The sequence below is a fragment of the Athene noctua genome, chromosome 5 (assembly GCF_965140245.1).
Source record: "Athene noctua chromosome 5, bAthNoc1.hap1.1, whole genome shotgun sequence".
NCBI classification, from domain to species: domain Eukaryota; kingdom Metazoa; phylum Chordata; class Aves; order Strigiformes; family Strigidae; genus Athene; species Athene noctua.
Genome location: NC_134041.1, coordinates 39,694,589 through 39,722,586, shown reverse-complemented (window position 1 = coordinate 39,722,586; position 27,998 = coordinate 39,694,589). Strand labels below are relative to the sequence as shown.

General features: G+C 39.5%; 1 protein-coding gene across 1 annotated transcript; it reads left to right on the top strand.

Moving 5' to 3' along the window:
• Window position 1: 1 nt before the first annotated feature.
• Window positions 2-27,981, top strand: ANXA11 (annexin A11). The gene is made up of 15 exons (XM_074907123.1): window positions 2-93; window positions 13,310-13,370; window positions 14,549-14,661; window positions 16,026-16,403; window positions 16,935-17,022; window positions 17,438-17,532; window positions 17,972-18,085; window positions 19,231-19,321; window positions 19,435-19,514; window positions 19,634-19,690; window positions 21,016-21,109; window positions 21,850-21,945; window positions 24,494-24,552; window positions 25,123-25,245; window positions 27,242-27,981. The coding sequence occupies exons 2-15, from the start codon at window positions 13,319-13,321 to the stop codon at window positions 27,299-27,301; spliced, it is 1,500 nt and encodes a 499-aa protein (XP_074763224.1). The 5' UTR covers window positions 2-93; window positions 13,310-13,318; the 3' UTR covers window positions 27,302-27,981.
• The last annotated feature ends 17 nt before the right edge of the window (window positions 27,982-27,998 follow it).

Sequence of the window (27,998 nt, the reverse complement as noted above, 5' to 3'; positions counted from 1 at the left end):
GCGGCTCCTCCTCCTGCCGCTCCCCGCCACCGCCTCGCAGCGCCACCGGCCGTCTCCAGGGGCGGCGGCCGCAGCGGCTCCCGAGGATCCGCGGTAGGCGCGACCTCCGCGGCCCGACGGGACGGGACGGGCGAGCGCCAGCCTGGGCCGCGGGGCCGGGCCGGTGTCCTCGGGGTGGCGGGGGAGTTCGCGTCCGCTGGACGGGGCGGCGGGAGCTGTGGCGCGCCCGGTGTGACAAGCAGCGGCCAGGGGGCCCGGGGTGACGGACAGACAGACAGCGGCCAAGGGGGCCGGGGTGACGGACGGACAGACAGACAGCGGCCAGGGGGGCCGGGGTGACGGACGGACAGACAGACAGACAGACAGCGGCCAGGGGGGCCGGGGTGACGGACAGACAGACAGCGGCCAGGGGGGGCGGGGTGGCGGACAGACAGACAGCGGCCAGGGGGCTGGCGTAGGGGGTAGTCGCGGCCCGCGGTGGCTCCGCGGTTCGGTGAAAGCTGCTCTTGTTGCATAGACATATGAGGTGGTTTCAGAAAGCAGTGTTCTGCTCTTGTAGTTGCCGTTCGGTATTTCCCTGTATCCCTCAGCTTATTTTGAGCTTTTGGTTTGAATGTGTATGATTAACGAAAGAAGCCTAAGATGGAAGTCTTGTCAGAGCCGTTACACAACACTCTTTTTTAACCAAACATCCCTTTCTACAAACTGCTTGTAATGTGTTTTTCTTACACTACATGTGCTTAAAGTGTCTTAAAATAGAAGCTCTTAAACTCTTGTTATAGCTTGTGTAAGACAGAAAACGGTGTAAACATCTCAATATTCAGGAAAGCAGAGGTTCTTCCCTGTCCCCATCCTATTTCTGGAGAAGAGAGGCTTGGCAGTGGGGAGTATCTTCCTGGGATATTTTTACTTGTTTATCAGATTAACGGGACTTCCTGGAAGTTTCTTCCTGATGAGGGGGAATAGCTAAGGGAGAAATCTTCTGAAGGGAGTGGCGGAAGCGTGGAAAACAGCTCAGACAAAAATGGGGACAGATGCATTGGGGCAGAAAAACTGAGGTGAAGGTGTGAAGAGAAAACAGATTGACAAAGAGGGAAAAGTGCTGGTGCAATGTGTTTTCATGAAGGATTTAATTAGTAGGTTTTTATGTCTCTAAAAGCCTCGCTGCTGTAGGAGCTGGGGGTTGGTTCCCTGACACCCCCCAGCACACAGTGTTTTCTGTTGAAGGGGTCAGTGCTCTACTGTCGCACGGGTGGTAATGTCAGAAAATGTTACAAAACCAGTGCTAGTGTATGGCTGCTGTGAAGCTTGAGTGCATTAATGTTTTCACCATAGCTTGGCTATTTCGGTAACTTCCTGGTTTTGGAGCCGCTGTGAGAGTCGTTCAGACCGCTCTCCTCCCACTATTGCAGCAAGTAACTTGCACTGGACACGGCTTCCAGTTTTCCCTGTGGCCTGATCCCTGCTGCCTTTCTGCTGAATTCTTTATTCCTGGAAGTGCCTCTGGCCCCGCTCTTGTGAATTATTCTCCCCTCTGTCCCCAACGCACCATATATAATAGTGTACCATATATCGTAGAGACTCAGCAAGATTTTGAAGGGCCTAATGATTTTATGTCTCTGTCAACAATAATATTTATGTACCTTTCTCTTGCCTGACCTCAGAATGAGGTTAGGAGCCAAAACATCTCTGTGAATCTGAACTTAAAATCTCTGGAGTAGTCATCACACTCATTCATAAGCTATATTACTTCTTTAGCTTGTTCTTTATAGTCCCCAGAAGTTGCAAATTGTCAGACTGGAAATTCTTAAGAAATGTCAAAAACTACTAATATAACAAAACCGTAGTGGGATGGGGCTGTTTTATAGAGGTATTTATATAGTCAATACAATATATTAAAGAAAAAAAATTGTAAATACTGTAGTTTTAGATTGAAATTTAAAACACAGTCCAGTCAAGCAACGAAGTCTGTCTGGTTTGAAGGTTACAGGAGATGTTGTTTCCTAGACTTCTAGTAAGATGGTGAACATGGACAATCCAGGGAGTCTGTTCAATAACATTGCATTAATTGGAGCTAAGATAGAGCCTATCTTAGAACTGATAGCAATCTAAGGATAAAAAAAGGAAGCTATTCTTAAAGCAGAGATGGTTTAATGGTGGCTACAGAAATAGCAGTGCTTTTTAAAAAAACGAAAGTTTCTTTTATTTTTAGCCAAGGCTTTGTATAATCATCCATAGACACTTCTCTGTCAGCTTCAAATTGCAGTTAGAGGCTTTCCTTGAATTAAGTATACAACTGAGTAACGAGACCAATGTAATTTCTTTTGTCATATATTTGTCTGCCACATTGAAACATGTTTTTTATTGGATATATTCTAAAATTGTATTTTATAAACTGTTGGAAATAAGGATGAAGACTTGTCAGCTGTATGTAGTGACTTTTGGTTTGGGTTGCTTTTGAAGAAGGTAGAAAAAGGCTTTTTTAAAAAGGAAAAAAAAAAAAAGAGGCTGTATGTTCACATTCCTGTGAGCAACACTTTTTCACCCGTTTGAATTGTTGTCATGCACTGAAGCTGAGGTGGTCCCTTTCTTTTTGCTGTTGCCAGCTTATTTGAAAGCAGGTTTGTGTGATGTAAATGCTGAATTTCCTTCAGGCAGTTCCCCTAGCTGGGAAGAATGTGATGCAGTACCATGGGTGATAGATAGGTAAGCCAAAGGGTAGCAGTAAGTATTTACAGTATATAACTTCTGTTGTTGCTCCGTGTTTGTTCTAGATTTTATCAGAGCTCACTACAAAATCTTGGTTAGATCCTGGCTGGGGCAAGCCTGGAGTCAGTTATGAGTCAGAGAGGGAACTTGGCTGCCATCCTTCTTAAGGGGTGATTTTATTATGTACTTGCGATGACCAGGCAGCCAATCCTGCCTACACTTAGCAGCTGTTTTTTTGTGTGTATGTGTGAAATTATATCCATATTATTCAGCTGTCACAGAAGCTGAGCGTGGACCAGTGCTAATCATTAGATGATAGGAATTTAGACTGAATAGGCTTCATGTAGTTTTTTTTAAAAACGAACACAAACCCACACAGTCTCACTACCTGGCTGTTCCCTCTACAGTGCAAAGCATCGCTGTGCTGTTTGATTGGCAGCAGTATTCTTTTGTAGGATATACAAAGAAATGGAGAGAAGTCCTTCCCAGACATTGCTTCCTTTTTTTCCTGATGTCTTTTCTGTTTGAGAGAGAAGATACTAGATATTGTCTTATATGGTAATAGGGAAGGATAAAAGCTGATTTTTTTTTTTTCCCCTACACAGTATGGGTGGTTTTTTTATGAGGGCATTGGAAAAGTGTCATCAGTAGGTTTCTCTGTTCTAGCTTTAGCTCAGTTGTTGTCTTGAGGAAGCACTGGACTTCACAGTTTCCTTCCTTCTTTGGAGCCATTAATTAGTATTCATTTCATCATTAGGAGAGGTGGGCCTCCAATTCAGGCTTTTGGATTCTAGCTTCTGGCAGGCTTAAGAACTGTCAACCAAATTAATCCCATATTAAAGATCCAAATAAGTTTTAAATCTTTGCAAGGCCTCTGTGCTGAACCTTACAATAGCCATTCAACAATACTTACTGTGATTAATTTACGCATCTGATTCACTTTCCCAAAAGACCTCTCATTGGGTAAAAAAAGCATGTTAGATTTCTAACTTTGGCCTAGCAAGTTGCTTTGAATTAGGTGCATAAGTTGCCTAAAGCAGACAGTGTGAATATCCCTTTTATTGTTGCTAGAGAGAACAACTTTAAGTTTTGAAAATTGCACTCACTTGTAAACTTTGTACCTATCTATAGTCCAAATAACTGGTTGTTGGCTGCACTTGACAGTGCTTTGAAAATACTCAGTTTTCCATTAGCTGGGAGAATAAACCTATTTTGCAAACATTGGTCTTTAGGGGGAAAAAACCCCCTTCTTTTTCAGTAGTAAGTTTTAAGGACAAAAGTTTGCTGATCCCACATGCAGACTAGATTTGAAGGCCACAGTCTTGCTTTCTTTTGACTCTGCTTTTTTATGGTTGTTGTGAAATACCTGGCTCTCTGGTTTACTATACTAATTTTTTTTTTTCTTGAATAAGTCAATTCCTGTAAAGAAGTAATCAATCAGCTCGAAATTGGTATTTCTTTAGATAGTCAGGAATGAACAAAGCATGTCCATTTGCTCATGGATGTGTAATAACTTAGTATTCCTGGACAGCTGTGTATTTATGCCCTTCAATGTCTAGAAAGTGTGAAGGTTGTCACCTTTAAGAAAAAGTTAACATATTTACAAGGTCACATTTACCTGTTTTTCTGCTGCTGAGTCCCAGGGCTGTCAGACTGGTGCAGAGCACAGACGTTTGTGCTCAGTGTAGGATATGGCCATATGTTCCGTGCAGGTCCTGTAAGTGTGCCTTTCATTGTGGACTTGTCACTTGAACAGCTTGGTGTTATTTGGCTGCTTCTACAGCAGGAACAATGTCAATGTGGGAAGCACTGGCAGAGGACCTAGTGGAATACTTCTGTCATCCTTTTGTTCCTGTTGGGTCACAGAGCTGGGGAACTCTGAGCCCTCCACTTTTGCAGCAGGGCTACTCCCTGGCCCTGCGCTTCAGGCTTGAGCATAGCAGCTACTTAAAAGTCGGTGGCGTGAAATGCACAATTAGGTATTTTTCGAGTAACGGTTTTAGAGTACTGAACGTTAACACTGTTGCTTTAGTTCTGTAGGATTTCCCACACAGAGTGTACTTTGTGAAATTGAGTAATTGATATTTACCTATTCTGGCTTGCACTGATGATGTAAGAATGTGTGCTTGCATGGTAGAACTTAAAATAGATGAGTATAAATCCCTGAGGCATTAGTCAGTTGAGAACATAATTCAGACTATTTATAGCATGACTGTTTTTTGCAACAAATTATTTTATACGACAAGTTATGAATCTGAAATAGAGCAACCTCATTCTATTATTTCTTTAAACTTCTCATAAACCTATTTTGGTATTGTTTCTTGCTTGTTATGTTGTTAGGTAAGTGTCAGTGTTGCCATGTATGTTGTGACTGTCTGCATGGTAAATATTCCAAAGAGAACATTGCAAGAGTCTACTACAAAAGGAGACAGTTGGATCAGGGCAGAGTAGGAGGCCAAAGTGAAGTTGACTTCCTAAAATTAACTCCTGGCTTTGTTGCACGTGGATCTCAAGAGTCCGTGCAACTCACTGTTGCAGGGAACCCTTTATTTGCAGGACAAGGTTGTGAGACAAGACACACACCAATATGGTTAACATCAAGCTCCGGCATTTATTAGAAAAACAAGTCCTTATTTATTCTTGTGACAGCAGATCCGTGTGTTGCTCTGGCGCATGCTCATTTCAAAAACTCGTTCCTCTCAGCACTTTCAACAAGTGCTACTAAGCGTGCACAACCGGTAGATAAATTTCTGCTTTGTTATTCTAAAGATTCCCTTCTTATCTGTTTCTTCCCTAACAAATATAAATTCTTTTTGCTTTTAGCCGTCATTAATCTAGACACTGTTAGTCTTCTAAGTGCGTCATTAATTTAGACATCGTTAATCTTCTAACTTGAATGCTGATGACATTTTACATTGTCAGTGACGCAGACGGTTCGCGACCCGGCATACGCACCCACAACTCACTTCAGTTCTTTGGGCTTTGTTGCCTTGAGTGTATATGTAGGGACTGATGTGTAAACTCAAAGAGGTCTGTGACCTTCCCAGAAGAGTCATGTATGCTAAATGAAGCTGTATGCTGGGGGAATAAATGTTTAGCTACCTAAGCAGGATCTTCACAACCATGAAATGCTACCACTGATTGGTAATGTTACAGTACCTTTTTCCCTCTCCCCTGCTGTCTGCTGTTTGGAGCCCTAAGACAAAGGTCCATAAAACCAAGCCCAGAAGTTTCTTTCTGTTCAACCACTTGACATCTCTGTGGTTTGGTGCTAATGAATGGTGTTACATTGCCATCTCCAGCAGACTCGGTTCTGCTGGCAGCTAGAATATGAGGTTCACCTACTTGCCCTTTCAAATTTTGACCTTCTGTGAAGGATGCGTGTCTTGAGTTGTCAAGGAGATGTACCAGCGAGAGGAGAGCATGGTTGAGCTGAGTTGAGCCTGTCTCATGGAGACAAGGGGGCTGGTTATTGAAGCTTTTGGTCCCTATTTGCTCCTGTGGCACAGCAGATGCTGGTTATTGTTACTAGGTGTTTAAAAAACTTTGTCATGAAGTAGCTGAGTTGCCTGTTAGATCAGAATTATCCTTTGTAGGCTTCTGAGGTCTTAGTTGTATGTGGTGTCATTTTTGTTTTGTTTTCTCACTAGTCAATAAAAGCAAGCAATGAGAGATTCTAGTTGTAGGTCAGAGTGAGTCATCTGGGAAATTCCTTATGGACTAGATGATCTTAGAGATCCCTTCTAACAAGTTATTCTGTGAAATACAAAATTTGTACTGGTGTAGATACCATCAAAGCAGTTGTTTCACTATCTTGGAGGATCTTATTTTGGTTATATATTCTCATGCATTTCTCTGTTGTGTGGAGTGTTTCTAATGCTGTTCAAAATACTCTTCAAGAAGTGTTTAACAGTATAAAATATTTGAAGTGGGGTAATCTTATATGTAATTTAAATTAATGAGCAGTGTTTTTGAAATTTAACTTCTTGTTCCTAGAGGTTTGAGAATTGCAGTGCAAATATTTGCACTTTTGTCTAGAATCCATGACACAAGCACCTTGGGTTAGCATCTCCTGCAGTGGTACTGCTGTAATATCATGGTTTATGCTTCTGTCACTGAAAGCTATCAGTTACATTAATGTTCTTATTTAACGTTTTTACAGCTCAGTTGTGGATTATGGGTCTGTCCTCCCATTCAGCTGTTCTTTGTAGGACATAGCATCTCTCTTCTGCTCTACCTTATTTTGACTAAGGCTTGTCAGTGCTACCTTTCTGATGCTTCCCCACCCCCTGCTTAACCCAGCAGGTCAAAAAATGTAGATTATCTTTCCATAAAGTATTTCTGTAATAATAATGATGATGATGATGATATAGAATTAGAAGGATTATCAAAACTGGCAGTGATCCTGATTTGTAACACTAGCACGCATTTCAAATTTTTAAAGTTCAGATTTTAAAAGGCCATATTTTAATTTGTTTCTGTTTTGCCATCTGTTCAGAGCTGTGGGTTGTGGGTTTTTTTTAAGGAAACATCTTTTTGGAGGAAATGGATGATGTATTAGTACTCTTCAAATATACATTTTTGGATTAAGACCAGTAAAGGTTCCTAAAGGCCAAATATGAGTGGTAAATTTTGTGTAAAAGAGGTTTCCTGAGTTTTGACTGGCATGAACTCAGTCAGCTACATTAAGCCCTGTTGGAAGGGGAACCCATCCTAGTAAATTATTTTTTTCCTGGTGAAAGAAAGGCTAGACAGGGAGTCACATACATAGAAGACTTAATGGGAAACCAAATTGCAGGGCTTTTATTCTGTCAGGATGAAAAATATTACACCTGGTACAAGAGAGAACAACTTACATAAGTCAAATATAAATTTTGCTCAGGCTGGTAAAAGGACAGTTAGCTAGTAAGATGCTGACTGGCTTGTCCTTGTCTTGCAAAAGCACAGTGGTGGATGCCTCAGTTCACCTCTGATGAAAATCCGCAGCATACTGTGAGGTGATAAATTCTGTTCTGCTTGTTTCACAATCAGGGATCAGTCTCAGAGCAGGTTTTGCAATTTATAGCTTTGGGCAGCCTTTTGTACTACATCCTGGTAATTAACGTGGAGGAGAAGTAAAGGCCAAAGGTTTAACTTTACTCATCGTTCCCTGGGAGACAGGCATAATTAAACAAATTACTTTGAACAACTATAGGTCATGGTGTTTTCATCCTTTTTTTGCACTCAGTTTTTTGGACATAGCTGGGCCTGAACAGCAGCCACTAAATAAATTTCAGGAATGGGTGTGAATGCAGTTGCTGAGCTTATTTAGATTTCACCTTGAAACAGAAGTTTTCTGGCAGTTTAAAATGTTATTCGCCTGCCATCATTGCATAATCTGTATTTTTGTTACAAATATCTCCAGTTGTAGTGTGTTTCTGCTGTGCTGTGGCTTAGAGGAGAGTATTTTCAGGATTCCCATTGAAAATATTCCACAGTTTTAATCTCTTATGAACAGGTCTGTTCCCTCTTAGCTTTGCTAAAGCAGCAGGAAAATGCTTAAGAGCCTGAGTGGTTCATGTCTTGCAGTGTGAAGCTAGATAGCAATGTCCACTGCGGGAGTAAAACCTCATATTTTATTTAGAGTTTTGAAGTGGACCTCCAGGGTGAACACTGGGAACGGGAGAGGACTTTAACAGTTTTGTGTATTTTCTTCAAGGCACTCCCTCTTTCTGTGTGTGATTTGGATTTTTTTCCTTCTTTTATGCCTAGTTCTTTTATGTCTGAGCAAACACAGACCTCACTGTTCCTGCATCATCCCATGCAGTATTTGTATATAAGGGTGGACTTCAGCATCTTCCGTTCCTTGGCCTATGTCACCACTTTATTGTCAGCAGGCAGGTGCTGCTCATCACTAAGAATTTTAGTAAGATGATGTGGAAGTAGCAGAAGAAATTTGGGAAGATGAGCTTAGAAGATGAAATGGAGATAAGGTTGTAGGAATGATTGGGAAAGGTAAAGAGGTAGATACTTGCTAAGTTAGAGAAATAGTCAACAGAGGCTTGATGAAATATGGAAAAGGTGGTGATCAGGGAAGTTTTTTAGCATGAGGAGTTGATGTGTTTGTGGATCTAGTTTGCCTAGAATCAAACCAGTGTGGGAAAAATTCCCCTTGGAAAAGTCCTGGATAAATGCATTGTTCAAACGAAGCAAGTGGAACTCTTCTATATATAGAGAGAGTAACATTTTTTTCAAATTGCTAGTGAAGTTAGCATTATTTCTCAACCTCAGCTTTAATTGCCAAAAGGCTCTTTTCATTTTCTTTCAATTTAAAAGGAACATTTCATATAGGATTAAAAGCTAGCAAAAACCCTTCTAAGAAGAACAATGCCTATCCCATTGCTCCCCACCCTCTACCACAAAAAAATACCCAAGCCTAAAGCTTTATTGAAAAGACATCATTTTTTGGGAGTATCCTGGCATTATTGTATTTACATGTGAAGCTAAAGATAAATTAACGAAAAGTAAAGGGTTGCACATGAAGAAAAAAATTCAGTGCTATAATAGTTGAGTATAAAAAATGTACATGTTGTCTATAAGCAATTTCCATGCTAAGAATCTGGGTTGTGGGTTTTTTGTTTGTTTTTTGAGCGACTTGAGTAATAATTGTTATTTTCCGTTTTAGTACCATGGCTGTGGTTTATTATGTAAAGCCAGTTAGTGATGTAGCAAGGCTCTGAAGTGCCAGGCTGTCTTCTCTTGATTTTGTTGGGGGTTTTTTGTGGGTTTTTTTGTGGGCCTTTCTCCACTTCCATGCACCTTTAGCTGCCCAGAGGTGGAGTGGAGCTGGCCTTGTGGGCAGGGCGGGTAGCGGGCTGTGGGGCTCCCTGCTGCTGCTTATGCCGTCCCAATGTGTGCCTGGGGCCTGGCAGGTCCCTCCAGCAATCAAATATGCCTGTGTGCAGGCTGTCAGGAACATGGCAAAGCATGGGGAGGAAGAAAGCTGCCTGTTTTTTCTCCAGCAGAGGAGGAGATTATGTGTTTTACTTTCAGCTTTTATCAGAAATACTGAATTTTTGCTTTCTGGCCTCATGGGCTTGGGGTCTTAACAGTCCTCCTGTGGGTAACAGAAGGCATTACCTCCAGCAGTTACGGTTCCCCCAGGATAACAATATTTTGCAAGTGCTTTTTGGACAGTTTTTATAACCTGAATTTACATCTACTTTATTAAAATGTTTGGCTTTATCCAGTTCTGTAAAGTCGCAGTGAAGCACAGTGGCATTTTGAAGATGTCCGGGCTGGAACACAGTCTCTCAAAGACCCCGTGTAGCTGCTGCCATACCTTTATGCTCTTTATTAAGCATCAGTGAATATTCAAAAGTAAAAATCCATTATTTTGCTGAACTGCAGGGATGACCGTGAGAGACCTTTTTTCACGATTTAGCTTCTAGAATTGAGAAGGAACACAGTAACCAAATCTTAACATAGGATAAGCATTGAGTACACCTGGAAAAAGAAATTATGTCCTTGATGACTGCTGTGTGTGGAGTTTGTGCCCCCTTGTCTATATTGCACATTAATTGTAGGCCAGATTTGCTGCTGTAGGTGTTACGTACTGTGTTTGCATATGAAATGAAAAATTACATAGAGCTTAGTCATGTAGAGAAGTGCTTGTATAATCAAAAGCTTGTTGTCTTTTCAGCTGCAGCAGCCCTGATACTTAAGTTATTCCAAAATTCCCAGGTAGTACTGCAGTGAAAGACCTCACTGGGAAGCAAGGCTGAAGGGAATGGAGGAAAAACATTTACCATGTTATGGAGAGCATCTTGTAAGAATCTGACACAATGTGAAAATTTATGTGAGCCGTTACCCTTCAGATATAATCTGGTTATGAACTGTTGCATTTAGGGTGAGAATAAATTCGGTAAGAGATCAATCCCCTTGCATTCTAGCTGGTCCTCAGAGATTAGAGGGCCTAGGGGCAGTTGGATTTATCCCTTAATAGGTATGTCAGATGGGGCTGTAACTATAGATCTGACCTGGACACACAAATGCCCCTATGCTGTAGGTCCGGTTGCGTTCAAAAGAAGCCATCAGATTTGCAAGTAGTCCGGATTAGTGGCCATCGCCATAGGTCTGACTTAGCCCAAACAGCTCATACACTGTAAGTCTGGTTGCATTCAAGAGCAGCAGGCAGATTCACAAGTAGTACGTTTTATTTTTGTGCAACATCTAGAGATTCTTTAAGACTGCCTACAATAAAGGCACAAACTGCGGGTTGGCTGTATAGCACTACACAAAAGAAAAAGGATTGCAATCACACACACAGAGTTCCCAGGCACACACTTGCCATCGCCGAGGAAATCTTATCAAAAGGCGTCCCTTTTGGGGGGAAGGTGAGAGCACAAACCCATTGATACGTCCCTCCGATTTGGTGTTGGATTATCATCCCTCTGAGTTAGGTAAAAGCTTAGGGTAGTATTTATTTTAGTGTGTATGTGTGAGTGGGTGGGACTGTAGTCAAGCCATTATCTTTTGAGTAATGACACAGTACGTTCTTTGGTGCCAGGGTACAGCTGGTTTTTGTGGGAGAAAAGATGAGAAACAAGGTCAGCTCGATGCAAGGGGTGCAGCTGGGTTTTGTGAGAGAAAAAAAAAAAAAGAAGGATGGGGAACAAGGCCAGCAGGCTACTGCAAAGAGCAGGAGATAAATCTGTCCTTGAAATGAAAGAATGGGACCGCACAGCCTATGCCCCGCTTCGCATTCCCCCTTGGCGCCACGACAAACACAAATCACTGGTCCTCCATCCTGTCCTGTGCTTGCTCTGGGCACCCTGTGTCAAGAAAAATGTATGTTTTACAGATTTCTCACTGGTTTTGCTTTCCCCACACTTCCAACACCTAACATGAATGGAACGGTGTCATGTTAGCTAACCTATAGTCTGTTCTTACAATTGAATAGGCAGAATTGGGCCATGATGGTTGTGGGTAGCTTTGACTTCCCTGGACCTTTCTGAGGTTTAAACCTAGTCATTTGTGATTGACAGTTTACTGATTTCAAACCCGTTTCTGTAAAACGTCATCAAGTTTCCCAGATGTGCATCCTGCTTGGTTTCTTTGTGTGTGGAGCTGGGTAAACTGTTAACTCTCTTACACCTGTCAGCAGAGGAAAAGGGGGTAATGGGGGACTAATGGTTATACCCCTGGTTGACCCCACCTTGCACTTCAGTTTGTAGGGGAAATGGAGAATGAACAAATGGCACAAATGGAAGGGTGGTACTTAAATTTGCATGCATGGAAATAATTTTTTTTCTAGTTAAAGGCATCCGTTATAGATTTGCTGGTAAACAGGCCTTTTCTAATGCTGAGAAATTATGTTCTCTTGTTGAGTCTGTTAGACACTTTACACACTGGAGTAGAGGTAAGGTAGAGTTATAACTTTTAGGCTGCTCTTGTCATTGTGATTTCTGCTAGTTCATTTCTCTAAATTGAACTGAGTATATGAAGTCCAGTTTTTAAGTAAAGTGAAGATTTGCTGATTGTATTTTCCTTTAAAAAAAAAAAAAAGGTGTTCTTTCTTTGCACTGTTGCTGTGCAAAAGAGCCATGCAAACCAGAAAGGGAAATTAACATGATTATGCAAACTGAAAACAATCTCACAAAAACAGCACCCTCCTCCCCAAGGCAAACAAAACTCAGAATAAAAAGCCACAGCTGAAATTCAAAACACGGCAAAACAAGCCAGGTGCAAAAGGCAGTGCTTTAGGGGAAAGAAGGGCAAGGGATATTGCTTGTGCAGCAGTTTAAAAATAGACTGGGAATTGTCACTAAAAATACCCTTGAAAAAGTTAAGACTGGTTGCAGATGTTTTCTTCACCTGGAACAAGCTCCTTGAGTTACTTTTACCATTCTTCCTGATAGCTGTTCTGTTTAAAATAAGGCTCTCTGTATTCTGGAAAATCACATTCATTTTGCCCTTTGTTTAACTGTCCTTCCTTTTTGACCTCCACTTCTATTTTGGATAGCTAGTGACTTTGTGCACTTCTGTGCTGACAGACACACTATCAGCTTTGAGAGATCCAATTTGTTCTAGTGATCTTATCCTTTCAGTAAACCCTTTGTATTTTATGGCAATGCTGTAAGCATGAAGTGTATCCCTTCCACTTCTTACTCTGACCTTGCACTTCTGCAGACGTTTGCATTTAAATGCCTTCTAAGATTTCTCATAAAATTACTCACTTGAAGATGTGGTTTGTTTTTCAGATGATTTTCTACTTTTGATTAGTAAAACTGTTCTGTATAGGTTGCAAAATTTTGGATACTTTGATAGCACAATAAAGTAAGCACTTTGAATTAGTACATCCTTAACAACATAATAGACAAAGTGAGCAGTAAGTAGTAACCAAAGCAAGAAAATGTCTGAGGAATGACTCTACCGCTGAACATGTTTATTGGCCTAGCAAAAGGAAATGGGAACAGATTTCCCAGGAAAAAGCCTGGGTGACTTTGGCAGTTCGTGTCTAAGTGTTGGTAACTGGCTACTGCGAGCATGTTGCTTGTTAATTTTATGTGGTGTGAGTAATGAAGCATTACAGAAAATAACTATCACGCATACTTTTCAGATCTTTGCAATGAGTTACCCTGGCTATCCCACAGCAGGTGGATATCCACCAGCAGCCCCAGGTAAGTTGTTTAGATGAAGTAAACATTAAATGACAGTGGTGGTCCTATCTGGAAAGGTGGCATGGACAAAAAACAAGACTGCAGAGGGTTTTCTTGAATCACTGAAGCTTTCCATGCTCTCTTGTTAAAAAGTCCTGTTTTATCTTGGCTGGGACTTCTGATTTATATAATATGGGTGCTTTACCATGTGCTCATATATGGTCCATTTTTATTCATCTTGAAGCACACAGCACTAGGAGGTGGTTGTAATTTGACCAAAATCAATAAATGTCAAGGAACAGTATCCAGTCAGTACTGAGTCTTGAAGGCAGCTGGTGAGAAAGTTGAGCATGGGAAGAAATCAATCACACAATTTAAAACCATATCCCGCAAAAATTAGGTCTTTAATTATGACATTAGCCTTGATGTACTGTTCTTAGGCAGGTAGTTGTATATGGAAGTGAGAGGGCTCTTTAAAAGGATATAAATTATAATAATATAAAGCTGATGAAATATGTAACTACTGCTTGGTATCAGGGTGAACTTTACAGTTGTTGGTAATGAATTTTACCGTTGTTAGTACTATTGGTAGAAAGAAAGGACTGGAGTCATATGGGTATGGTGAAACGTTGAGTTAGGCAAGCTGACTCGGGAAGGGGAAGCAGTGTACAGTGAGAAGCCAAAATAGTCTGGGAGGGTAAATCCTATTTCTCATCAGAATATTCTGGCTTAGACTGCTGTGCAAGACAAGACTGTACTGCTGTGTGCAGCCAAGTTTTGTAACTTGGGTAGCTGTGAGTGTACTGTGTCATGCTTTGTAGACATCTTTCAGATTAGCAGCCTAAAAGGAATTAATAATATCTTCCTACTGGAATACCCAGTCAGCTTTGTATTTTAGGGGAAACTACTGTCTAGTCAAAATACAGTGTTTACAGTATTAACTCTTGAGTGTTAACCTTTAAATATGTTTAGAGTTGTTCTAGATGAGAACTTACAGATTCAATGATAACTAACATGATTAGAAATATCCAGTGTGGCTTCTCTTTATATTGCACGGCTACCCTGCACCTCTTCTGTTGATTTTCCTTCTCCCAAACTGCTCATGTTGGGACAGACATTGCATTAGAAATGTAATCATTAAGGAATTAAGTTTAAAAAGGTGTAGTTTCTTGTTTTAGCACAGCTGTGTTTGATTTCAGGTAGCAGTCCATGGGGTGGTGCTGCCTATCCACCTTCAAATCCACCTCCAATTGGCCTAGAAAACGTGGCTAGCTATGCTAGTCAGTTCAATCCCAACTACATGGCTGGAATGGTGAGTTTGCTGTCGTTTAGTGTGTTTTACTGTCACTTCCTTAAGTGCAAAGATGTGTTTCTGGCATTGCCACTGAGAAGTTTTATCCCTTGAGTTCTGTCCCTTTATGCCTAGTCTGTGCAGGTGTTGAGCATTCAATATCATCCATTGAAGAAAATGGTTACTGCAAGATATTCCTTATTTTAGGAGAGCACACCACTAGTTAAATGGTGATTTAAGAGCCTAACTTCAGAAGTCATGGACATAAAAGTAATATAAATTGGGTTTTGCTGTGCAGAGGAATAGAGAAACAGGCTATTAACACTGAGTATCAAATGTTAATATATTCACATTGGCAAACACAGTCCAGATTTTGCCAATTACCTGGATTTTGAACAGTCTGAATAAGGAACAAGGGTGTGAAATTTGATGTATCAGTGACTTATCTCAGAAAATAATATGGGATCAGCTGTCTCTTATAAGCACTGATGTTTAACAGATGGCAGTAAAATCCTTTTACATTGATTGAAGAAGATGCAGACGTTTCCAGTGTGATTTTTTTTTTCACAGAGAGTAGAAGTGAGTGACACTTCTGACAACTTAGTCTTCAGAAATCTGTTATGCTGCATAACAAATGCGTGGTTTGCAGGAAGACATTTGTGTTATAGATGCCTTGCTTAGGCAGTGATTAAAGTGAAGTGATTTGGCAGCCAGCAGTCAAAACAAGCAACATACTATCTAGGGTGCACATAGCAATATCCACAGCAACTAGCTTCTGAGAACAGCAGTCATCAAATGTCAGTTCTTCTGATTCCTCTGTAGAAGAGGGTCCAAGTGTGTCATGTGGGAAGGTGATATTGCATGTGGAGTGAAGTATCTTTGTGGAAGTTTCTGCAGATGTCTTTCCAGACATAGTCTAGGAACTATTGCTAGTTGTAAACTACTAATGCATCTAGTGCATCATAAAACAGCCAGAGGTTGCTCGTAGTAAATCCCTGCACTTAGATGATGCTGTGGTCATGTAAAGCAGCCATGGACAGAGAGGGGATAAGCATAGTCTTATGTTGCTGGGATTAATTAGTGCAAGTTTTTAGAATAAGAGGTGTGTGGCTATTGGTGCTCTTCCATGTGAGTGGTGTGTAATGCTGGATGCAGTGGCAGCTATGTGTCTGGTTCTTCTTGATGTATGGCAGCTGATGATTACAGTAAAGAGTTAACTGAATACAGGTGGTTTTTTTGATCTTGCTTGCTAGTTCTTTTGTGGATGTAGAACTGTGTATCTGTGTTGGTGGGGAGGGAGGTTGTATTATATTAATTAAGCATGTTAGTGAAACTCAGCAGTTTGTACACCTTCCCTTCTCTTGCTTTATTGGCTGTCGTTGCAGGCATCCAGCCTGGCAGGGACCTTTGGAGGGACAAATGTACCACAAGGCACATATCCTCCAACACCTGGGGGTTATCCCCCAGTCCCTCCAGGTGGCTTTGGGCAACCTCCATCAGGACAACAGCCTTCTTACGGAGGGTATCCTCCACCTGGAGGAAATCCACCATCAGGAATGTCAGCTTACCCAGGATACCCAGGTGGCCCCATGCCAGGCCAGCCTATGCCACCACCTGGTCAGCAGCCTATGAACTATCCAGGACAACCACCAGCAACTTACCCAGGGCAGCAGCCCATGCCAGATTATCCACCAGGCCCAGCTGTGAATCCATCTATGCCCTCTTACCCAGGAACTACAGGGCCTATGATCTCTCCTGTAACAGTAAGAGCATTCAGTGTTTTTGTTTTGAGATATGACCATGTATATGTTTCTTTACATTTTCTTTGTGTATATAACTGTAAACCGACCCTAAAATTGTAAAGAAAGTCATGAAAAGAAGTTTGACTGAAGAGAGAGATGGAGCGTTTTCAAATGCAAGCAATGTAGGCTCATACGACTTGAAGCAAATGCGGGTTTGCCATGTTATCCAAGAAGAATGATTTGACCTGAATTCAAATTTAATGAAATTTGCCTTTTCTAACTTAACAAAGTCTGTCAGTTGTACATACAGTTTCATCAAACCTTAATTGATTTGACAGCAGATTTAATATCAGTGAACCTTCTTAACCTTGCATTTTCTCATAATTTGGGTATAAAAGTGAACAAATGGTTTGAGGTGGGGGTTCTTTGAGTTCTCTCTGTTACTTTTCTAACGAAAAGAAAATTGGTAACAGTGGTCATCTTTCCAAAGTAGTAAAACACAGTCTTTTACTGATTAACACTACTGTGTAATTCAACTTGATCTGATTTTAGCATGCAAACAGAGGTACAGTCACTGATGCACCGGGATTTGACTCTCTGAAGGATGCAGAAGTCTTAAGGAAGGCCATGAAGGGATTCGGTGAGCAGTCTGGATTTACATTTCAGTTAAAAGTAGAGTTGCAGCTTTGATTCAGCACTGATCTTTCTCCATTGTGTGTACTTTCTCCATTGTGTGTACTGAGTGGGCCAGTTCACATGTGGTTGTCCTTGGTTATCAGAAGAATTACTGGAAGTTCATGTAGGTGTAAACAACATCATGAGTTTGGTATTTGGTTTGGTTTTTGATTTTGTTTTTTTTGGTATTCTTACTGTGTTTGTGATTGGGAGTAGAGCTTTAAGTTCTGTGGTCATACACGAGAGAAGATACTGTAGATAAATTAAAGGCATGCATGTCCTTCGCTTGGGGTTAGAAGAGATCAGATCAAATGGAAACAGAAAGCTGAGAACTCACATAACATGCATGCTCATTCTGTGGTGTCTGTGTGCATGTACAGGAACGGATGAGCAGGCTATTATTGATTGTCTTGGAAGTCGTTCAAACAAGCAACGGCAGCAGATCATCCTGTCCTTCAAAACAGCTTATGGAAAGGTAAATACATCATGAGGACAGAAGAAAAAGTAAGAGCCTACGTTCCTTTACTGGAAGTCAAATGAATTAGCGTTGGGGAAGAAAAGGTTGGAAGTTCCTTAAGGGGAAGATGGTTCACAAGTCATAACCTGTTGAGGGTTCTGCTTTCACCCACTCTTGACTTTTTCAGGCAGTGTTTCAGATGAAACATACAAAGTAGATTCTCTGCTGAATGGTTACTTTCTTTGGTCTGTGCAGTCTATTTAATTGGACCCTAACTACCTGGATGTGCTTGTTAAATTATGCTGGTTTTAGTGTTATTAAGAGGAATAACTTTGCTTTGAAGATATATTATTGATGCATATGTATAAAGAATTCCAATTAAACTTCATAGTTTTGGTGCTTACGTTTGTCAGTTGTGGTCTTTATGCATTTTTTCCTTGTTTTTTCTTTTCATTAGGATTTGATCAAAGATCTCAAGTCTGAGCTATCAGGTAACTTTGAGAAGACAATCTTAGCAATGATGAAGACACCTGTCATGTTTGATGCTTATGAAATCAAGGAAGCTATAAAGGTTTGTGTAGGAAATAAAAATTTATAAGATAGAGGAAATATTTGAATTGATAAAAATTTTGGTATTCATTTAAAAGGTTGAACTTTCATTCCTTCTCCGTCCAGATATTCAACCCACTATTCAGCTGATCTGTACCCCTTTTCTTGGATGTACATGACAGAAAAATTGATAAATGTTATTCCCATAAGTTAAATGTCAAGACTATTTAATAGATTTGTCTTGTAACAAATATATACTAATGAATACATAAAAAAAGGCAGAAACTGAGTTCTAACAGTCTCGGCAATTCATTTATTATGTAGTCTTGCATAAACCACTGAGGTGGCTCTCTTCTAAGCTAGCTACTGCATGGAATGCCTTTATTTCTGGGGTTTTGCTTTGAGCTGTGATGGAACTGATGATAAAACCACTCAACTTAGAGTTTCCAGTGACTTTACACTCAGTGCTCAAAAACAGTTCCAATAATTAGGTTCATAAAGTTTTTGGGCAGGGTGTATCTTCTTTTTATCTTTTCCTCCATCTCAAAAGTGTATTTTCGTAGCCCATGCTGAACCTTTTCTAAAATATTATGGAAATATTGTGTACTTTCTCTTCAAAGCAATCAGACTATTTTATAAACATAGAGGTTTTTAAAATAAAAACAGGTCAAACATTTGTATGTCAATACAATGTTTAAATGAAGGTGTAATATTAATAAATACATCCATTACTGTGTCAGTATGTATATTTATGTGTTCTGTGGCTTCATTTTTTTAGTAGCTGGGGAGGATGAAATAATACTAGCTATATTGTAATTGCAACTGCTATCCATTAGTTAGTGAAAGTTACCTGCTAGATTTAACAAATTCATCTTTAATGGTAGAAAAATCTCATTCTTAAAATGCCTAAAACCTGGTGTGAAGGATGACATTTTAAAATTAAATTTTGTTTTTGCAATTTTTTTAATCATTTGTTCAATTTGTATGTTTAATACTTACCTGTGTCTTGGAAACATGTTATATTTAAACTACTTATTTTGACTTCTATAACAAGATTATATTCTGAACTGTATTTTTTGTATAGTTTTACTACATTTCTTTTATACTAAGTTGTAGAAGTAAGATGAGAATCTGAAGAGTGTGTTTTCTCCTTGTGCTTTGTTTTAGGGCATTGGCACAGATGAAAATTGTCTCATTGAAATCTTAGCTTCTCGCAGCAATGAGCATATTCAGGAACTCAACAGGGTCTATAAAGCAGGTTAGATGTGTTACAGTTCCATCAAAATTGTCTTCCTTAATCACTGACTGACAGTATGAATTTAGGAAATGAGTAGGGGTGTATGATGCTTTATGATCGTGTCTCCCTTCCAGAATTTAAGAAAACTCTGGAGGAAGCAATAAAAAGTGACACGTCTGGACACTTTCAGAGGCTTTTAATTTCACTTGCTCAGGTACTTGCATGCCTGGATTTTGGAGTTTGGGTTTTGTGTGTGTGTGTAGGGTTTGTTTTTTTTTTTTTTAAAAAAAAAAAGGCCACCAGTAACACTTTTGTATCTTCAAATTCTTTCAGGGAAACAGAGATGAAAGTACAACTGTTGACATGTCTCTTGTCCAAAAAGATGTGCAGGTCGGTAGAAACTCTTCATCGTGTCTAAGTATAGTCAGTTCAGTACTCTGAAATCTGGCTGTGTGGTATCTGCTTACAAGGTTTTGGACACCTTGTGATTTCTCCTGGCGTAGTGCTTATATTTCAGTGGATGGAAGTGGTATGAAAAGCCCTGATAGAGTGTTAGAGCCATGTAGCTTCATTACAGAGATGAAACTCTTGGGAGTAGAGTCCACAGGGGTTTTTAAATCCCTCATTCTGTCAGCTCTCTGGCTTTTCTATGTGTTGGGTGACTCCGTGGTGCTGCTTACTATGGGAATAATCCAAAAAGATTTGAGATGATAGTTGTGTGGATTAAATTTTAGTCTGTTCAACACCTGTGTTGGCCTTTGCCTGTTATTGAAGGAACTATGGATTTTTGCAGCAAATAAGGTAATTGGACCTAGTAACTCTTGCCCTGGTACTTTTTTTGTGTGTTCCATTTCACCACATAGCAAAGAGAAAACCATGGACTGTTTCAGCACACTACTGTCATATAAATAGTAATGTAATTAGCTTTCTACATAGTATGCCTTAGTCAAAAGACAGGAACATCCCAGAACGCACCCAGACGCATGGGGAAAAAAGCTAGGCGTAAACCATTCTAGGATGAACAGTTTTCGGGTACTTTTTAAACAGTTTTTCCCCCCTTAGTAATCTGGAACTCTTGTGATTGAGCACTTATGCATCAGTAAACTAGGAAGACTGCAAGCTGTGCTGGTTTAAGCCCTGCCGGGACCGGAGAGCACGTTGCCGTTGCCCCTTCCCCACCCGCAGCCTGTCGGGCTGGAAGTTAAGCACAGACCCCGGGATAAAATAAGAAGAAATTTAATACAACAGTGTGATGAACAATCTGAACAGCAACAGTGGCAATAATAACAACAATAAACAGCAATAACAGTGAAACAAGACAAAAGATATACAGAGAAATACCGCAAAATGGTCAGGGAACAAGCCCGCTGCGTGTGTGAGTTGCAACGCCCCAAAACCAAAAGCAAAAGTAAAAAGGCTCCGCCCCTGGACCTGACGCCAGCACGGTATGAATAACTCGGCTGGAGATCCCTTCCCCTTCTCTCTCTGCTGGGGAAAATTTGACCCTATCCTAGTTGAACCAGGACAAAGCATAGCATATTGTAGGCAGGTTAGAACTAGTTGCTGTTTATTGCTTGCTCCTGTTTTCCAGCAGTACATAGACTAAGAAATGAGTATAGAAGGAGTAGAGGCTGTAAGGAAGTAGATCTGTAACTCAGCTTTTCAGCCTGACTGCTTTTCTGAGTAATGAAATGTGAATTCCCTTCTGCATTTAGGAGCTATATGCAGCTGGAGAGAACCGTCTAGGAACTGATGAATCCAAATTCAATGCCATTCTTTGTGCAAGAAGCAGGGCCCACCTCAGAGCAGGTAATGGTGTCCTCTACAGAAACAGTAACTTGATTCTGTTGTCTTTAATGATATAAATGTACAATACTGCTCTGTGCCTGAATTTCCCGCATCTGTAAAATGAGTGTAATAATACCAATGAAAAGCAGGATGAATTCTGCTGAGGGAAAAGGTACACAGGAGTTGCACATTATGATCATCTTCCTTAAATGTCAGAGCAGGTAGAGATCATAGTTGTTCAAATGTTTCTCTGATGAAAGAATTGAAAAACTAGAATTGTTTCAATTTTGTATGAATCCTTCCTTTCCTCTCTTACTTGCTAGTGATTAGGTGTTACATCAGTCTATAGTGGTGGAAATATTTTAGTAACTACATAGAACTTTTGAAATGTGCTACATATTGAGGTGCACTTATATCGAGAGGAAAGGGATGGGGGTGTGTGTGAGAACCTGAATGTTTTCTTAATTTTATTGATGCCCCAAGCTCTCCTAGAAGAATTTTTACTATTTCCCTTACAGTGGTTTATTGGTCTAGCCATTTAAAAATAAGGACAGAACTAGACAATCTAGAAGGAGCATGATGACGTGTAAATGGAACAGTATGGTTGATAACATAGTATTAGTTTTTGAGACATTAAAACTTGTGTAAGTATACTGTAGTATCAAGTTGAGAAGTGTGATTGAAATGAAGCCATCCAGCATGCACCAGTGCCACTTCTTCTTGTGAGGCTGACTCCTGAAATCTTTCTCTTCCTTTAACAGTCTTCAGTGAGTACCAGAGGATGTGTAACCGGGACATTGAAAAAAGCATATGTCGTGAAATGTCTGGAGACCTGGAAAAGGGCATGCTGGCAGTAGGTATGTGTTGTCTTAGCAAGTTCATTCCTGATACTCCACTATAACTGGCTGAGATGGTGCCATCTGTGACTCCAGCTAAGGATTTCTTATTAGTAATAATTACAGTTTTCTGGTTTTTATGTTGAACTTTCTGTGAAGTCACTTAGGGTAAGTAAAGCAGGGCACTTAATTGACCTAAAAATGACAGATGAAGCTTTTGCTTCAGCTAGCTGCAGAATTTAAATTTCATATATTAAAATGGGGAGAGAATTATTAACTGTACTGGACATTGCTTTAAGAAGTGATGAGAACTTGTACCAACTGCTGAGTCAGTCAGAATGGACTATGTGGGACAGCTTTGGAAATCAAGTAAAATACAGGCATTAACCCTCTGATTAGTTACCTCTCCCTCTTATTAGTAGAAGGGTGGTTGCAAAGGGGTTATTTTTTCCACGTTTCCTGTGGTTACAGCTTTGTGAAATCTTTAAGTGCGTCCAGTAATTCTGAAGAGTAAGACCTCAAGTTTCCTAGTGTTCCTTGGGAGGTAGATTTTAGTTTCCATGAGGTTGGGACAAGACCTTAAGTTGTTGTGCAGTAACTTTATTTGGAATGTTTTATTTTAGATGAAATTGTGGAACTCTTTCTCTCGTCTTTTGTCTCTCATCTTTTAGACAAGACTGCTTCTTTACATCTCCATTTCTTTTTCTGTTTATTACTGTGAATTTACTGTGGCATCTAGAGCTGCTGCTTTAAAAGTGCTGTTCTTTGGTTTTGAATATGGTAATGACTAGAAAAGTAATGAAAAAAAAAAACCCAAACCAACCTCCTACTTAAATAAATAGGAGAAATATAGTTTGTATCACTTGGAAACAAGATGGGAGAGGGTATTTGGCTCAACTGCAAGAGATTTTTTTTCTTTGTGAAAGTTTCGAACAAAACCTTGCAAAATGGGGATCAGTTTTAAAAGCTTCATTTTTTTTCATGCGTGTCTTGTGCATATGTGGATTATGTAACTGTTTCTTTACTTGGCCACGCTATCGCTATAGTGGCCTTTTAATGACCTAAACTGGGTACAGCTTTGTTGGTGCAATACATTTGCAGACCTTTTCTAGGATTCCGAATTTGTCGCTTTAAAAAGTATTGTTAGAAATCCAAACTTAGGGAAAAAAAATTTCCTGGTGTTTGTAGAAAAAGATCACCTTGGTAAAGAAAATGTACTTGTCAGAGTTTGGAGGTCCTTTGACTTCATGGAACTTTGCAATCTCCATGTAGATACAGATTCAGAATTGGGACTGTAGCTTGCAAACAAGTCAATAGCCTTTTGAGCAAGAATTGACTTTATTCACTGAATAACTCCTTTATTGACTAGATTTTGGGTTGGGTTTTTTATTTCTATGTATATGTATCTATGTACAAACATATATCTCTATAGCAGTCAATGATGTTAGCATCATTTGTTCTGTGAACCTTATTTTCAGAAAAAAAGGTTTTCTAATTGAAAATATTTAATTTTGCTTTCTTTAAAGCTTTCTGGATTGTACAACTGGTAATTCAAAATAACATCTTAAAGTGCAAGTGTGTTGTTTACCTAAGACAGTGATAAAGAAAGATGCATTTCATTTGTCATTTGTTTTTGAATTGTATCATTGACAGTTGTGTGTCGTGAACTGCTATCTCACATCTACATTTTTCTATTGAGAAAAGTAGTTTTTCCTATGTAGAATGTGTGTTGCTGTGAAATACGTATTTAGGTTTACCCCTTTTGTTCTGTATTGATTTTACATGATTGCTTTTGATACATTATTGTGCTGTAAAATATAAGTCAGATGTGGTTTGTTTTCTTTGTAGTTTGCCACAGATTGCATGATTGATTACTGGCAGTCAACGTAGGATCAGTATATAGATTTTAATTTTTATGAGTGATGGAGGATTCTTTCATTATCCTGATTAACATGACAGTAATTTGATATAGATTTTGCTCTTTTGGATTTCTAATGAAATGTGCTAATTAAATATAAAATCCAGTCATTACTAAGTAAGCATATCGAGAATTTTTCAGGAAGCCTGGTGAACTTTGTGGCTAAAAAAAAAAAAAGTGTATCTAAAATAAGGGTGGGGTTTCTGTCATAAATGGCTTCCCAACTTGTATTAGGGCAGGACTTGCAGATGCGTGGCCTGAAAGTTGTGGTATTAGGAAAAAGTGAGGAGCACCACTGTGTGTTCCTTCAAGCGTTTTGCCCAATTCCTATCCCCTCTTTTTTCTTCATAAGCAAGAATCTGATCATTAGACTCTTAAAGATTCAGTATGGCTGCTTCACGCTAGATGGTGTCTAGTGATGGAAAAGTTTGCTTTGAGCCGTGAAGTGTAGTAGGTTTTTAAACTTTATTGCTGCTACTGTTTGGCTGGAAAATTATTTCAGTGACTAACTAATGGAGCAGAAGCTGTATTGTATGAAGTGTATGTTTATGGAAAATTAAAGCATGTGACTATCTAGGGTAAGCTTCAAAAATGACTGATTTCTGATTCAGGAGGAATATCTGATTTCTGCAGTATGGTTTCTTTTTGCAGTTAAGTGCCTCAAGAACACACCGGCTTTTTTTGCAGAGAGATTACAGAAGGCTATGAAGGTAAGTGCCTGTGACAAGATACATAAGCTTAGAGTGTGTTGTTTTTTTTTTAAAAAATGCTTGTACAGCTCACTGGAATTAATGTTCAGCTGATGGTATGGCATTTTTCAGTGGATAGGTGACTAACAAAATGCAGTCATTATTATGAAAGGCTGGAAAAATCTAGCTAATTTGATTCACTTAAAGAGATGCATACAACTGTACTTTAAACAAAGAAGGTCTTCACTTGGTAAAACACAAATGTGCTTAAGGCTTATCAAAATTGATATCTCTTAAGTAGGGAGGCCATCAAACTCACGAAACTTTCCTGACCCTCTGACACTCCCTTCCTTTTTTTTTTTTTCTAGCTGTTCTTATGCAGAGAAGTGGTGTTAGTTTCCTACCAGTAAATTTAATTTATTAAAGCATGCTAGGCAAAATTCTGTTCAAGCTTATTGAAGTCAGTGGGGTTATGCTAGTAAACAGCCATTTACAGGGTGATAATTTTTTAATTTTTTTTTTTCTAGTACAGTACCATCCAGGATTTCTACTCATTATTAATATGTTAAATTGTTGTTTTGTTTGTTTCAGGGAGCGGGAACTAAAGACAGAACTCTGATTAGAATCATGGTATCGCGCAGTGAGGTTGACCTGCTGGACATACGTGCAGAGTACAAGCGGATGTATGGCAAATCCCTCTACACGGATATCACTGTAAGACTTGGAGATTTTATCTTCCCTGCCATGACATCCTTTCTGCTAGTAGAACATGGATCATTATGCAGAATAGCTGTTAACTGCACTGAATGTAGCTGGTTGTGTTTCGTTTGCTGCATTTGTCAGGAGAGTAGAGGCTGAAGTGCTAGAGAACAGACAGCACTTGCTTTTGTGGGGGGGGCAGATGAGCTAGAGATGGGAGGGAAATCAACAGGGAAAGAAAGAGAAATTGGTCCAGAGGGGTTTCAGAGACCTGGTATCTCCCATTCTCTGTAGAAACCACTTGATCCTCCAACTAACTAATGATGGTGTTCTACCTCATGTGTTGAAAGAGTATAAAGCTCCTAATATGCCTTTAAAGTTGCTCCCTCTTTCTCTTGAAAGCACAAGATTTTGGAAATAGACAAAACTTAAGATTCTTTAGCAGCTGATCCACTCTACTACTGCTATTAACAGCTGTAGTAACAGTCTAAGAGGATGCCTGGCCAATGGGGATGGTAATAAGAGCTGGAGGAGAGTAAGTGGTGCCACCTTCATTTACCTTGTAATGAAGGTGCCAATTCTCTTGAGGCCCTATTTATTCCTTCTGCTGTTGATACTGAGGGGCTGCAGCTTGGTGGTGTTTGGAAGGAATCCTGCCAAGATAGTGAAGGATGGTGTGCACCAAAAAGTCTTGGATGTGAGTCTTCTGCCAGTAATGGTCTTTCTGCCCATGCACCAGAGGATCACCTAGCAGAAGCTTTTTCCAGTTATCTAACTCTAGAGTGAAGATGTGCATCTACTCCAGTAGTTATATGCCCTGTAACCACCAGTGTGTGAGTAAAAAGCAGTGAGATGTTGGTAGAAAAGGTCTATGTCTTTTTAGTTTTTATTTTTTATTGTTTTCCCTTCTCTTTTGATCTGGCATGAAAATAGTTTTACCCTCAGAAACAGACCATACCTATTTAATGGGCTGAACTTACTCAAGGCTTGTTTTCAGTAAATATGGGGCATGCACGTGCACAGTTATGTGTATGTAAACTCTACTACTTATTTCTGTAAAAGTAAAGCCTAAAACATCCTTGGAAAGAAAGTTCTTAAATCTCTCTTGTTTTCTGTAAGTGGACAGCAGTTCTTTCCTTTCAGAGCATATATAAACAGGAATGTTTCATGTTTTGTGGATTGTGCTTTACACATGCATAGGATTTATCCTGATCTTTGAAATGACTCTGTCATTATTGTAATAATTTTGATCTGAACAAAACAGTTTTCAGTCATACCTGAAGGATGAGATAAATGCACTAGCTGAAACTGTTCTGTGAAAAGGATTGGCAAGTCTCATCAGCCAAAACTAGTTAATGAGCAGCTCCCAGGGAACACTTCACAAATAAGAATACCAGGCAAAACTCAGCTAGGGCCTTTTGTGATTAATTGCATGTTTGCATGTGCATCCATACTGACTTTCACTGCCCACAACATTAAAGAGATATTCTCTGAATGTGGAAGAAAACCCTTTAGATCTTTTGGTATCAAGGCATTGTTTTTAGTGTTTGAACATAATAAAGAGTAAACTTTCACTCGCTGCTCCTGGAAAAATATCCACACTGATTGCAAGGAAGAGGACTTCTGTATGAATTCTTCCATATTTTCATACCTTTTGCTGGAAGACAGCTTTTCAGTGAGATTTTTAAATGAATTATTACCTACAGGTAAGTAGTTGAATACTTTTGTATTTGTATACCAAATTCAGCTTGCTAAAGAAATATATTCTCTATGGACATTTTTGGTTCCAGTTATGGAAGGAGCAGATTTTACTGTGTACTTGTATTAGAGTGATTTCTAATTAACAGGCTTCTAAATTTTTTCTTCTTATTAAGAGGTTAACACATGCTTTCTTTCTGCCTTGGCTTCACCTCTTTTGGTCATTAGTGTCATGTTTAGGATGCTTATGCTTCTTTTTCTTCTATTTCAAAGCACAAGTCTTCAACTTTTCTTTTTCTGGATATCTTTCCAGGGTGATACTTCAGGAGACTACCGGAAAATCCTTCTCAAGTTGTGTGGTGGAAATGACTAAATGGAGCATCGAGCTTTTCTTAAAGAAGCTGCTATTTTCATGTTTTGCTTTAAAGCATCTTTTTTTCTGCAAAAGTAAATATGTAATGACCTGTTTCTCCTAAAGCAATTACATTTTAAAAGATAATATTGCATATATCTTCTCTCCAGTTCAAAATAGTAGGTAATAAATGCCAAAAAAACCCCAATCAAACTTATGTAACATCTGCTCAGGATGCTGTATAGTACTCTCAGCAATCCATGAATGACAGGTCATTATTTCATTTCTCCTTATATTATGCTGAAATATGTTTGTTTTATGGAACAAAAATCACAGTTGTATGATTTGAGGTTTTATTTTGTATAAACATTATGTGCCATTTTAATGCAAGTTTTATATATATTGTATGCAGAGTTGGTTTCATGCTAGCCTACTTCCTGATACGTGGAGAGAACAGCCTTGAGTTTTTGTGTCTAGTTAAGACTGCTTTAAAGAAGTTTTGTCAAGTTCCATTTTCTTTCCTTGATTGTTTTTAAGGAAGATGTGTTCCACATTTCATTCTTGCTAGGGCAACTGTCACAAGGCAGTAGTAAAGTTGACAGTAGGGAAGATTCTGTGGTTAATGTTTTAAGGTTTTGGATTGTGCCTTAAATATATGTATGTAAGAAGAGATTACGAAATTAAAGCTGTCTGTCTTCTAACTCTTTGCAGGCTGTGC

Bases quoted from the DNA above. Each gene is read 5' to 3' on its own strand.
- ANXA11 (XM_074907123.1), top strand. From the start codon at position 13,319: ATGAGTTACCCTGGCTATCCCACAGCAGGTGGATATCCACCAGCAGCC. The intron at 17,023-17,437 runs GTGAGCAGTCTG...GTGCATGTACAG, and splicing joins GAAGGCCATGAAGGGATTCG to GAACGGATGAGCAGGCTATT. The intron at 19,691-21,015 runs GTCGGTAGAAAC...TTCTGCATTTAG, and splicing joins TTGTCCAAAAAGATGTGCAG to GAGCTATATGCAGCTGGAGA.